This window comes from Sciurus vulgaris, assembly GCF_902686455.1.
Source record: "Sciurus vulgaris genome assembly, chromosome: 7".
Taxonomy (NCBI): domain Eukaryota; kingdom Metazoa; phylum Chordata; class Mammalia; order Rodentia; family Sciuridae; genus Sciurus; species Sciurus vulgaris.
In genome coordinates this window covers 14694293-14707894 of record NC_136467.1, presented here as the reverse complement: position 1 = coordinate 14707894, position 13602 = coordinate 14694293, and the positions used below count along the sequence as shown (strand labels likewise).

Below are 13602 nucleotides of genomic sequence, written 5' to 3'. Positions count from 1 at the left end.
GCAGTTAGTCTTGGCAATGGCAATGCAGTCTACAATGCAGTTTGAAAACTGTGTGGCTATCTGAACTCCTTCTGCTCTCCCATCATCCCAGCCCACCTTCAATAAGTAGCCTTTAAGCACAACTCTGGCACTATGCATTACAATGTCTCGATGCCTGACACGTGCCTACAGCTATGGAGCAGAGATCTGGACCACGTTTTTGTCAACATCTTTAGCAATGAGAGAAATGCAAATTAAAACCACACTGAGATTTCATCTCACTCCAACCAGAATGGCAATTATCAAGAATACAAGCAACAATAAATGTTGGCAAGAATGTGGGGAAAAGGGTACACTCATACATTGCTGGTGGGACTGCAAATTGGGCAACCACTCTGGAAAGCAGTATGGAGATTCCTCAGAAAATTAGGAATGGAACTATTACACATTTATCCCATTCCTCAGTTTATACCCGAAGGTCTTAAAATTAGAATACTATAGTGATGCAGCCACATCAAAGTTTATAGCAGCTCAATTCACAATGGCTAAACTATAACCAACCTAGGTGCCCTTCAACAGATGAATGGATACAGAAGTTGTGGTATATATATATACACACACACAGTGGAATATTACTCAATCATAAAGAAAAATGAAATTTTGGCATTTGCGGATAAATGGATGGAGCTAGAGAATATCATGCTAAGTGAAATAAGCCAGTCCCAGTAAACCAAAAGTCAAATGTTTTCTCTGACAGGTGGACGTTAACCCACAATAAGGGGCGGAGAGAGGAAGAATAAACGTTCAGTAGATTAGACAATGGGGAATGGAGGGAAGGGAGGAGGGATAGGAAAAGGAAAAACAGTGGAATGAATTTGGCATAATTTTCCTATGTGTATATATGAAAACACCACAGTGAACATCCACAAGAATGGGGTATAAATTAGGAATAAGATATATTTCGTGCTTGTATAATTTTATCAAAATAGATCCTACTATCATGTGGAACTAAAAAGAACCAATAAGAATATTAAAAAATAAAACAATTGTCCCATTAAAAAAGATATCAAAACTTCAACCTTGCAAAACTGATGCATGTGATAGATAAATCCCACCATTTGTTTATTCCAAGTGGAAGATTGCAGCATCTCCCAAAAGCCAAGAACATCTTGGTACCCCCAAAACTACTGGCATTACCCACCTCATGTGCTCTCTGCTGTTCCAAAAGATGCTGATAGTTTCCTGAAATCTCTACTGCTAACTTTCGTTCTGTTTGGACAAGGAATTCCATCCATGTTTCACATTTTTCCAAGAAAGTCTGATGTTGTAGTAAAAATGACTGCAACTTACTGACAAGAAATGAAGGATGTGGAATAATGGTTATTTGACTGTTAATTCTTATACCTCTAGCATATAAAACTAGATTAAATATTCTCTGACTCCAGTCCTAACTGAATCAGTGCAAAGCTTTCATGTTATGTAACGAAATTTTAAAAAAAGAAAAATTGAAAAAAAGAAGAGTTTAAAATACTATATTTTAAAAATGATTAAAATTCTGCATGTCCCTCAAATATATTCTCACTTAAGAGTTTTTTTTTCTCAACATGAAAAATCACTTTACAATTTGAGTTTCCCACATTTAGTATTCAAGTTTTTCAATGTTATTAGAAAAACCTAGAATTTGTAGATACACACAAATCATGAACTTTTATTCTACTGAGAGATTAGTGCTTTGGTTTGAATGTAACCCCTCCAAAATTCAGATATTGAAACTCAATGGCCAATGTGATAACATGAGAAGGTGGAGCCTTTAAGAGGTGATAAGGCCATGAGATCTTTCCCTTTATGAGCCCTTATAAAGGCATCTTCAGGTAGTCTTTGGCTCTCTTGCCCTTTGACCTTCCCCCATGTGAGGATGTGGCCTTCTGCCTCTCTGGAGGATGCAGCAAGAAGGCACCATCTTGAAGTAGAAAGTAGCTCTCACCAGACAACCAAACACACTAGCACCTTGATCTTGGACTTCTCAGTCTCCAGAACTATGAAAGAATACATTTCTTTTCTTTTGAAGTCACCCCATCTGTGGTTACTTTGTTTTAGCAACATAAGCTTCTTCCTTAACAAAACAAAATAAGATGACTGGAGAGACCAAAATATCTCACTTACCTGAATCTCTCTGTAGTCTGAGAGGAGATCAGAGACCAGTGGCGGTTCAGATTCTGCATCCTTTTGATTTCTTTATCATTCAAGGGTAACCTGTATCCCAGTTCATTTAGACGGTCTAAATCTGGAGCCATGCTACTGAATTTTAACATCTGTCCCTGCAAGCAAGATTGAAAAGCACCTTCAGCATCCGTGTTTTAATGCACACAGTGAATTTCTGATTTCAGGAAGAAGCTGGTCTTTGGCCTTGTAGACCTCTTGCTTGCAATCTCCAGAGATACAAATAAAGAAAAGCTGAAACTCATCAGCTTACACCACTATGGCTGTTAATGCTACCCACTACTCATTATTCTTTGTTGGATATTAGTAGGTTGGTATATTATTCACATGATTTATTTACTCATGTAGAAGTGATAAAGGATGAAAATTACACTTAAGACTGAAAAGGCTCGTTCCTTATTCTTCTATATTTAATTTATTTATGCTAATGTGCTTCATTATTTAATAATAATAATAATAATAATAATGATTATAATGGCATAGCTAACATGTATTGAGTTCTTACCATGAATCAAGCATTATTATAACAGCATTATAAGAAATGAAACATTTTAACATCAAAACAAATCCATGGGGTAAGTACCACTGCTATTTACTCTCTACAAATACAGGAACAAAACCTAAATAAATTGCTCAAAACCATCCAGGTAGTAAGGGACCCAAAATTTGTCTGGGCTCTTTCTGGATGGAATGCGATTTCACCTGAGCTTTGAAATGACACGTTTTGCTTTAACTCTGAGGTTCTTGAAAGAAAGTAGGTCTATCCCAATTCTGAGTTTTCCGGAAGCTTCTGAGGACAGGAGCTAAAAGATGTGGGAGGAAGATGCGGACTCACGCACCTTCAGTTCCTCCATCCTCTCCTGGATGGTAGAGAGGTCAGACGAGTGGGTCGGGTCTTGCTCTTGAAGCATCTCCTGGGCTTCCACCATCCAGCCCTCCAGAGCTTCCAAACTCTTGGCAAAGGTTTCGTAGTCAACAACTCCAGCCTTTTTTTTTTTTTTTTTTTTTTTACAAAAGAAATTGGTATTTTAGTGAAGTAAATCAGATTTTTAGTGAAATCTCATGAAGGGTAAGTGAACATTGAAATTATTTGTCATAGTCCTGTATCAAACTGACATCTACAAGATGCCATTTCTGAAAAACTGAGGCTACAATGATTTAAATTTACTTCTATTTATGAAGTTTTTCTTAAAAAAATTAATTCTATATACCATTAATCAATAACTAAAGTTATTCTTTTCTTCAATTTTTAAATTTTATTTGTTCTAATTAGTTGTACATGACAGTAGGATGCATTTATACATTTTGATAGATCATATACAAATGGAGTGTAATCTCTTACTTTTCTGATCATACATATTGCAGAATCACATTGGTCATGCAGTCATACAAGTACATGAAGTAATAATGTCTGTTTCATTCTACTATCCTTCCTTCCCTCATACCACTTCCCCTCCCTTCACTCCCCTCTACCTAATATAAAGTAACTCTATTCTCCCCCACCTTATTATGAATTAGCTTCCAAGTATCAGAGAAAACATTTGACCTTTTTTTTGGGGGGGTTGGCATATTTCACTTAGCATGATATTCTCTAACCCCATCCATTTACCAGTATATGTCAAAATTTCATTCTTATTTAAATCTGGGTCATATTCCATGATAATCAGAATGGCAATTACCAGGAATACAGCAACAATAAATGTCAGTGAGGATGTGGGGAAAAAGGTACACGCATACATTGCTGGTGGGACTGCAAATTGGAGCAATCATTATGGAAAGCAGCATGGAGATTCCTAGGAAAACTTGGAATGGAACCATTTGACCCAGTTGTCCCACTCCTCAGTTTATACCCGAAGGACTTAAAATCAGCATACTACAGTGACACAGCCACATCAATGTTTATAGCAGCTCAAATCACAATAACTCAATCATGGAATCACCCTAGATGCCCTTCAACAGATGAATGGATAAAGAAAATGTTGTATATATAAATAAAAATATATATATCACATCAATGCTGAAAACTCCATTTCCTGTGTTTATGCCCAGAGACTGTAGACTACCCAGCTCATAACACACACTGAACTTGAGCTCTGTACCTGTAACGCAGTTTGTTGTTTGCAAAGAGCCTGCTCCAGGGCACCTAGGTGTTGACTCAAAGAGAGCTGATCGGACTGGACGGCTGAGGCTGCTGAAGCACCCACTTGCTGCTTCAGCTGCTCTCCCAGCTCATGGAGAACAAAAAGGGAATCCTTCACTGTCCCCAGTCCTTTGAGGAGGTCCTGCAGGAGATGCAATCATCATTCCCATTGTGAAACATCATGTCTTTATAAACAGCAGTCAACAAAGGGCCATGCATATCTCTCTCTCTCTCTCTCTCTCTCTCTGTATCTATCTGCATATGTATGTAATATATACATTATCTGTGGAGGGCACAATACCTTCATTTTTTATTTATTTATTTTTATGTGGTGCTGAGGATGGAACCCCGTTCCTCACATGTGCTAGGCAAGTGCTTTACCATTGAGCTACAACGCTAGCCCAAGATATAGACAATTTTTTTTTTTTTTTTTTTGTGGTCCTAGGGATTGAACCAAGGACCTTTTGCTTGCAAGGCAGGCACTCTACCAACTAAGCTATATTCCCAGCCCAGCAATTCTTAATTACTAAAATATTACCCTAAATAAACTTCACCAGCAGAAAAAATGATTAGGAAGCAAACTCAATTTTTAAAACTATTAACCACACACACACAAACACACACACACATACACATTGAGAACTCTTTTGGTAATAAAGCTGCATAGGTTCACTACAGTACATTGGGGAACAATGTAGAAAATCATACATAAAAAAGAAAAGAACCTCAGAATCCACAAGTAGAAGCAGTAACTGAAAACATTTTGGCCATTTGTTCCTGTCTTTTTATGTGCTTAATATCAAAATAAAGACACAGTGCTATATTTTAGGTTTTCCTACTTATTTGTACCGTGCACACCAGGGATTAGTGTAGCCACGGTATCTTGTATATGTATCTTGTATAGTTATAACCACCCCCCACTTCAGCAGGGTGCAGTGCCGGGTGGTGGCCCAGGTGAACAGGGACGGGTGGTCTGCCTCTCTGTTCTTTTGAGGGCATCTCTCCTGGCCAGGCTTTGTGCAGCCCATTAATGCTCAAAAATACATGTCAGCGGAAATTCCCTGGTTCTGGTTTCTACCCGCTGCTAAGAGACAACAAGTGACTGCTACTTGAATTTCTGCTGGTCCCCACCCAGATGTGGCAGAGTGCACAGGGAATACTGTGAGAGAAGGAAAAATAAAGGAGTCCATTAACCTTGACATTGACAGCTGATGACTCATAAGAAATGAACATGACAAATTGTGTAAGGGTGAACTATGTGGGAAAAAAATAAAACTATATTATCTTAATTATGTATATTAGTCTCTTTAGCTTTAAAATGATTATTCAGGCTGGTTATTCAGAATACATTAAACTTTTATTTCTGTAAAACTTGCCTAATTCAAATAAACTGATTTGGGAATGTTTACAAAAAGATCTCTGTCATGTGTCCACTAAAATAAAGACAAATGAGGACAAATGGTAAGAGTCATGGAATAGATGAAATAAGAGAAGAGCCTTTCTTGAAAATCTTAAGTAGGTTATTGGCAGCTGCAGTGAAAAGAGAATTATCTGTAAGCTATGAAGAAGTATGTAAGTAAATCAAGAGAAAAAGACTTCATTCTACCATTATTTCTTAGAGGAAACTATTAGAATGCTTACACAGGACATCACAAACTTATAAATGTGTGTGGATAATATCTTTAACAGTAGATTTTTAAAATATTTTTAAATAAGATATTTTTCTCCATGTAGTCAGTTTTACCCATCTCAGCAATACCACATAACCTGTTTTTCACATGAATTGTATTCCATTGGGAAATATGGGAAAATAATTCTTCATTAAAAATGAAATACTAGGAGGGAAGCTCATAAATCTTATACACATGCAACTGTGTTCTAAAAATCTAGTAGACTCTTTAATACATAAGACAATAATTTTTGGATAATCATCTCACATAGAGAGAGCCCCAGCCCTGCTAAACTTAGGGGAGGCCAAGAATGACTTGCTGGGTAAACACAGTAGTTGCTGAACATACATTGCAATCCTGGATCCATGTGGCAACTTCCTCGTCTGCAATGTCCTTGTTGGTGGCTGCCTTCAATAGCTCATTGGTTCGGTCCTCCTGCTGCTGGACTGTGGAGGCGCACTGTTTGGAGTAGTCCTTGTATCTCTGCCAGAGCTGAAGGAGGGCCTTGCTGGAGAGCAGCTGCTCCGCAATCTCTTCCAGCAAGTTATTCCATCTGGAAATAATAGTCAACACTCATGGGCAGATTATCATCTCTCACCAAATGGGGTTATTTACTATTTTATTTTTCATGATCTTGGTTCATGTGAATATGGAAATAATGCAGGGGTGACTCATTCTATTTAACATCATAAAAAGTATCTTGTCAGATTCAGATATCATGGGTAGATAATGGGGATGAGGATAATCTTTATGTATGTGGCAGTTCTAGTTCTTTCTAAATAGCTTCAATCTACTTATTAAATTCATTTAGTGAAAATCAAAACATTAAAAGAATCCATAGAATTCAAATTCAAAATGTCAGAGTTTAAATAATATCATGTTAAAATAAGGTTGGGGTATAAATAATATGTAGTGAGCACATGCCATACCTCATATTAACTTCTTTCAGGGTATTGGTGAGCGTTTCTGTCACAGGTGGGTGACACTCTTTTAACAGTTGGTTGGTCACAGAGCCAAATTTTTGTAAGCTCTTTTCCTGTTTTTCTAGATCATCATGAAGACTCTGCCCAAGAAGAGAGATAAGCAAGTATAAAATTATTGACAGATTTATGTACATGTATGACTTTGCTCCAATACTTGATAAGCTTCTTAGCAATCATTTCTTCTCTTCCTTATGACTTCGTTCTTATGGCTGTGAAAAGGTAGGCTTAGCAACTAAACCTCTGATTGACCCTGGGGATTATGCCGGACAAGCTCACGCAGAGGTCTCTGTCAGCACCTAGCAGGAAGCTGTGGTGGAGGCACATGCACATCTGTCACATTCTGGATCTCTTGGACCCTCAAAGTCAAAACCCAGGTCTCTATTCTATGCCTAGAGTAATTCTCCCCCAAACACCTGACAATTGAACTCCAAGTCAAAACTTTTCTGAGAACCACCTCAAAGTTCTGTCTTTGGATTTTTTCCTTGCAAAGAATTTTAAAAATTTAATTGTATTTTTAATTGACAAATAAGAATTGTGCAGATTTATAGGGTATTGTGATATACTTGATATATTTCATACTACAGAATGATTCAATCAAGCAATTAACATATCATTACCTCACATACCAATGTTTGTCTAAAAAAAAAAAAAAAACAGAACTCACAGAAGCTAGAGCAAAATGGCAGTCACCAGGTGATATGCTAATCAAAGGTTACATACGTCAGACAGGGAATAAGCCACAGTGATCTAGTGGCAGAATGGTGGTTATAATTAATAATAATGCATTGTATATTTCAAAATTGTTCAAAGCAACTATCATGGTGGAGTCTTCCACCAAGGAGAGGAGGGAACTAGAAGAGAGGAGTTTCCCTGGAAAACTCACTGCAGGGACAGATTCACATCTTAATAAAACCCCACTGGTGAAGTAGGCTATAAACATCCAGCAGTGTTTAACACCAACATCTGACTGCTCCTAAACCAAAATATTCAAGGAAAATACCCTTGATCCTTTCATATCTTAAGACAACTCTTACAGGTATAAAACACGGACTATGCTAAATTAAAAAGTACTTCTAACTTCCTCAAAGTTATAAGATGTAATTTTTAAATTCACTGTGCTCAAAAAGCATTTTCATGATTCTTAATATGTACCATAACTATTTAAAGTTTAAAGGAATTACATTCATACATTTCATCTTTCCTCGCTCCCATCTTACCCAATAAAAGTATTCCCTTAATAAATCTGCATATGAGGTCTGCACATATCAACTCTGATAGCCAAGCCAGGGACAGGGCCGTGGAATAGAATTAGGAAGGGCACATGCTGGGCTCCCGCTGGCATCCCATCTCTCAAGGGCCTGCCCTGTCCAGTCCACCAGCCACATTATTGAGCCAAGAAAGAGCAGTCATAGTGAGCATGTCCCAGTGCCCAGAGTGCAGGAGAGTGAGGACAGCAGTGAATTGGAGGGCAGGGACCCTGGATGGGAGGGAGTGCTGTGTTTAAGACAAAAGGCAGCTCCTGCATTCCAGATTGAACAAAAGGGTAACAGAGACACAGGAAACCAAGCCCTAGGTGCTGGAAAAGAGGACTGTGTGGATACATGGGCCAGGCCAGTGGCACAGTACTGAAGGGAAAGAAAACACTTCACGGTTGAAATGTTTACCACTCTTGCTATTTTTCTGTTCGTTTTCTTTTTAATCCCTTAGAGTATGTTTGGAGAGGCAGTTTAAAAAGAGAGGGAAGATATCAAAGGCAATGGATCCGGTAAGCCTATTTGGATGTAAAATCATCTTATAAAACACCCTCATGGGAATATTTATATAATAGGATGTTAATAATCACTTGGTTAAGTACCAGCTAATCCAGAATTTGGTATCCACAAGCAAATCTGATTGAGTCACAATAAATGGGCTAAAATTAAATTTAAAGATTTTTTTAAAACATGAAGTATAAAGTTATGGCCCTATTTCAGGTGATGGTGCTGTTTTCTAATTTTTCTATTTGCTCAGATTGAGCAGAATGTACAGATGCTTTGTATTCATTCCTTACCTGAAGGTTGTCTACCTGCACTCGCACAGCTTCTAAGGAGCCGGTCAGCAGGCGGAACCGGGACAGAGAATATCTGGCTTCCATGAGGTAACTGTTGATTTCATCAAAGGCCACTTTGTGATTGCTCCATTGGTCAAGAACCGACTTCAACAGAATCTTTAACTGCCCAACCTTTTGAAAAAGATGAACATTTGGGATGATTACATAATAATAGAAATGATGGCATATATGTCCACTTGCTGGAAAACATGTAAAATCCTCATCTGGGCTCCAGGCATTTTTAAGAAAGTGCTGCCTCAGAGAAGAAAAAAGGCCCCTGGCTACAGACAGGGGGAGAAAATAAGAAGGAGGCTGTCTTTAAACACGGGGCCAGGAAAGCCTCCATGAGCAAAGGCTCTGAGGACAGGGAAGGAATCATGCTATACTTAAGAGAGGGTGTTTCATGCAGAGAGAACAGCAAGTTCCTTGAGTAGGGGACACGGCAGCTGAATTCAAGGGTATTGGGAGACCATTGTAAAAGAAGCAAACATAATCTCCAGAATATCAGCAAGAAGGGCCACAGAGAGAGGAGTAGGGGGCAGGGTGCAAGGCCAGATCATCTCTAGGCTTTGGTCTCATTTTGAACAAGACAAGAAGTTACTATGAGAGATGAACAGAGGGTGTAATCTGACTTCCATTTTAATTGGCACCTCCGACATGGAGACTGTTTTGGAGGCCACTGAAATAATCAAGGCAAGAGATGACAGTTAGAGACTGTTTGCTAGCTGCCAAGGTGGGGATGGGGTTTGGATTCTAATCTATTCTGCAAGCACAGCTGACAAGATTTTCTGATGAACTAGGTACAGGTGATAAGAGACAGAGAAGTGAAGAATGATGAGGTTTTCTTCCCAGGTAATTAGAAGGGTAGAATTGTCATTACCAAGATGGCAGACTGAGTAGGTTTGTGGGGGGAGATTAGAAATCTGAGCATGGAAGTTTGAGATGTCCCTTGGTCATGCAAAAGGAGAAATATACCCACTGGAGAGCTGTCTCTGTCTCTATCTTGAATTCAGGAGAGAAATCAAGGCTGGGGACAGACACTGGAAAATTATCTGTGCCTAGATGGCTTCTATAGCTGACAAGGAATGGGCGATGTTTATAATAACGTTTATTATGGGAAACCACAGAAACGAGACTTTTGTTTTTTAAAGGAGGTTAATGAAATGGACTTAACAGTACAAAGAGATAATAGATTCAATAATTCTTTACTTGGTTACTTTAAGAAACCTCAAATACAGAGTTAGGACAAGAGCTGGCAAACACAGTCTTGGAGCGGGTCTCCTCGAGCAGTATTACCATGTGGTCCAGATTTGCCCAGGCCTGGTTGAGCTCCCGCAGTGTGCTCACGACAGTGCCAGAGACTTCTTCCTTTTTGTTCTGAATCAAAGCAAGTCCATTCTGCTCAATTTTCTCTACTTCTTTTTCTTTTGCTTTAATCAAATCTTCCAGATCCTGAAAGATTTAAAAAATAGTCATTTTAAATTGTTCTATTATGGAACACTGGGGTGCACAGAAATTGAGCCATTACAATTTTATGTACTAAAAACCTGTTACACATCCAAAAAGATTATCATTCCCAAAAGAGGGTCTCTACAGTAATACTTCTTCCTCACACTTAAATGTGAAAAAATAGTCTTTTTATCTAGGGGAAATCAGCATAACCTAAAAAATGTGAAATCTGATTACCTACTAGATGAAGAAATGGCCTCATGCCATTATTTCAAAACGTTGCAGGGAAAAAATATACATTGGAAATGGTAATATGATTTATATTCTTAAATTCATAGATTTTGGTATTAGTAGATGAGCCAAGGTCATAGGAAGAAATGTGATTGGGTGGTATCTGAGACTTAGGCACATTTCTATTGCTATTAAGCTGCATCACTTTAGGCAAGTAGGAAATTTCCACTGGGCCTCAGTTTCTTCATTTGGGAAATCAGAAAACTGGGAAAAATTTCCTTATTATCCTCTTTTTCTAAAATACTCTGATGTTGTGTAATTCTTAAAGTTACAGACTTTTTCAAGACGCAAATTCTCATTTTCTTTGGGATGTGCATTTTCTACTCTCAGAATGAAATGTTGAAGAGAGAAGAATAAAATGAGGAAGAGATCTGGAGCTCATTGTTAACGATATATCATAGTCCTAACTTACATTTTAAGGCAAAAACTCAGAAGTGAAGCAGGCTGAGACTGCTATGAGCCCTTAAAGAATAAACAAAGGCAGGATCAAGTTATCTGATGTTCCTTTGGTCACACAGCTGGTGAAAGTGGGAGGGGGAAGCAAAATCCAAACGTTTACAGCCTCCTGCTCCCAGCTCCTGCCGAACCTGAAACTGCACAGAGTGCAAATCCCGGGCCACAGTGACAAGTTACGACAGGTACATGCTTACATTCCCATCCTCAGGAGTGAAAAACAGATTTGACGGCCCTGGTGGTTAGAAAGGAGAAAATCCCCAAATACTTTAAGTTTGGATAATGTCATAATTATGTAATAAAGATTTTTACCTCTTCTTATGACCTGCATACTAGAAATAATATTGGGAGTGAGTAGGTATTGATATGAGGACTCTTATCTCTTTCTTATTTATAATTTTTTTTGCCTCTTATTCTTATTGGCTCTTTTATTTTTGTTTCTGTTGTGGTTCAACTTTTTCAACTGTTTTCGCTTCACTTATAAAATAGGGATAATAATACATTTTCTGTTTACTCTAAAGGCATAAAATTAGATAAATATATATAAATATCTTTTAAGCTGTCAAAAACTAGCCAATTGCAAGATATTGTATTCAGCCATTTGGCATTCTGCCACACTTCAGTATAAATCAATTTATTTTTTTCTCCCCTGAAATAGAATGAAGCTATTTTTATTTGGTGTGTGAATTACGAATTCATCCATTTAGCAGCTTAAAGAGAGCATTTTTGTTTTGCATGCTGTCCTATCATTTCTACTTTATAATCTGTCAATATCATGACAGCTTTGATAATTGCTAGAGAATGAAGCTAGTGACCACTGAGATTATAGGTCCTTCATACAATATAGAAAATATAAATACCTTTGTTTTTTAAAACTTTTCTGTTTCTTTAGGAAATAATTAACCACATGTCACAATTCTAAGTTATATGTAATAACATATAATTATTACATTTAATATTTTTATTAATATTTAATATTTTAATGCATAATAATAAATAATCCTTCCAATATGTCTTTAATATAATTCTAAAACCTAACCATAGAAATGAAGTTTATCTCCATTTATCCCTAGGTGTTAATGCTTTTCAGTGAGCAGTATTAAGCAACACATCTCAAAAATGCCCTGATCATGTATGTTGGTATAGGAGGAGAATCAAGGAAGAAAATAGAAATGTATTTTTTTAAGGTGTGCTTTCCCTTCCTTTCAGTAATAATTAAAAGATGGTTCTGTTTCTGATCAATGAATTTAATCAGAAAGACCAAACCTAAGATTTTTTGGTTATTAAAAAATCATTCTCAACTTGGATTAACTCATAAATATCATTTTCATGTTACATTAAATTAATAAATCACCTCTAAAAGACTGGAAGCATATTCCAGATTTTTAAAACAAAATAAAGTTTGAATCCAGTCACTGATTTAAGTACACTGGCTTGAATTTCACACTTTAGTCCAAAAGTACAATTTCTCAAAAATGACAATAAATTTTATCAAGGTTTGTAGCATCGCCAAATAGAACCTTCCAGTTAAGCTATCGTGATTTATGCATGATGTTCCAAAATAACTGTGTGGGCTACTTTCTGTCTTTTTGGTTTCAAAGAAATGACATTTCATTTTAAATCACAAACTGGCAATGGTATATACAGCTTTTAAAATCACAATGTAAACTTTCTCTCCTTACATTGCCTGAACTGACCCTCTGGGAGACAAAAACTTAGATCCTAAAAGAAGTAAAACTTGGTCAAGCTTCAAGTGAAATTTTCCAGATAGCAATGTGTCTCTCTGTCAAAAATGGAAACAAAATGGAAAATGACATAAAAAAGTACATTAGAGAGAAATAAAAAAGTGTAAGAAAGATAAAGAGAAAAGGAGGGGAGAAAAGGAAAACAAAGGAAGAGGAAAGTTATATCAAGGTAGCATTTCAATCTCCACAGTAAAGTTGCCCCAATAACACAGGAAGGACACACTAATCTTGCTAATGCTGACACTTAGAATTAACTTTTTAAATTAGTGAAAATATTCAAACTTAGGAACTCAACTAAAGGTATGACTTTTCATCCTTTGGAGTAAAATTTTCAAAATTCTGACATATTTACCGATTTTGGAATTTGTGACCTTAAATTAGAAGTATGACTGGTCACTAGATAGTTGGAAATGCTGTGCAGTTCTGATCTCCAGCCATCACATACCCAACTTCAGAGGTGAGGCATTTTAAAAATGATTATTTAAAAGTATTTCTCTTTTGGATGTTCTTTGTCATCTGTATGCACCTTCAAAATTACAGCCCATTAGTTGGGGAGCACATGGTCTTCTTTTCCTGACTCCTG

General features: G+C 37.2%; 1 protein-coding gene across 3 annotated transcripts in view; it reads right to left on the bottom strand.

Moving 5' to 3' along the window:
• The window catches only part of SYNE1 (spectrin repeat containing nuclear envelope protein 1), a gene marked incomplete at its 5' end in the record, with an annotated part of 439816 nt that overhangs the window by 68825 nt on the left and 357389 nt on the right, over nt 1–13602 (bottom strand). For all 3 annotated transcript variants that reach the window (XM_079147948.1, XM_079147944.1, XM_079147943.1), the window contains 8 exons: nt 1181–1328; nt 2143–2297; nt 3039–3185; nt 4299–4481; nt 6358–6562; nt 6939–7072; nt 9043–9213; nt 10378–10533. In XM_079147948.1, the coding sequence (XP_079004074.1) occupies nt 1181–1328; nt 2143–2297; nt 3039–3185; nt 4299–4481; nt 6358–6562; nt 6939–7072; nt 9043–9213; nt 10378–10533 (1299 nt within the window). The remainder of the gene's footprint in view (nt 1–1180; nt 1329–2142; nt 2298–3038; nt 3186–4298; nt 4482–6357; nt 6563–6938; nt 7073–9042; nt 9214–10377; nt 10534–13602) is intronic.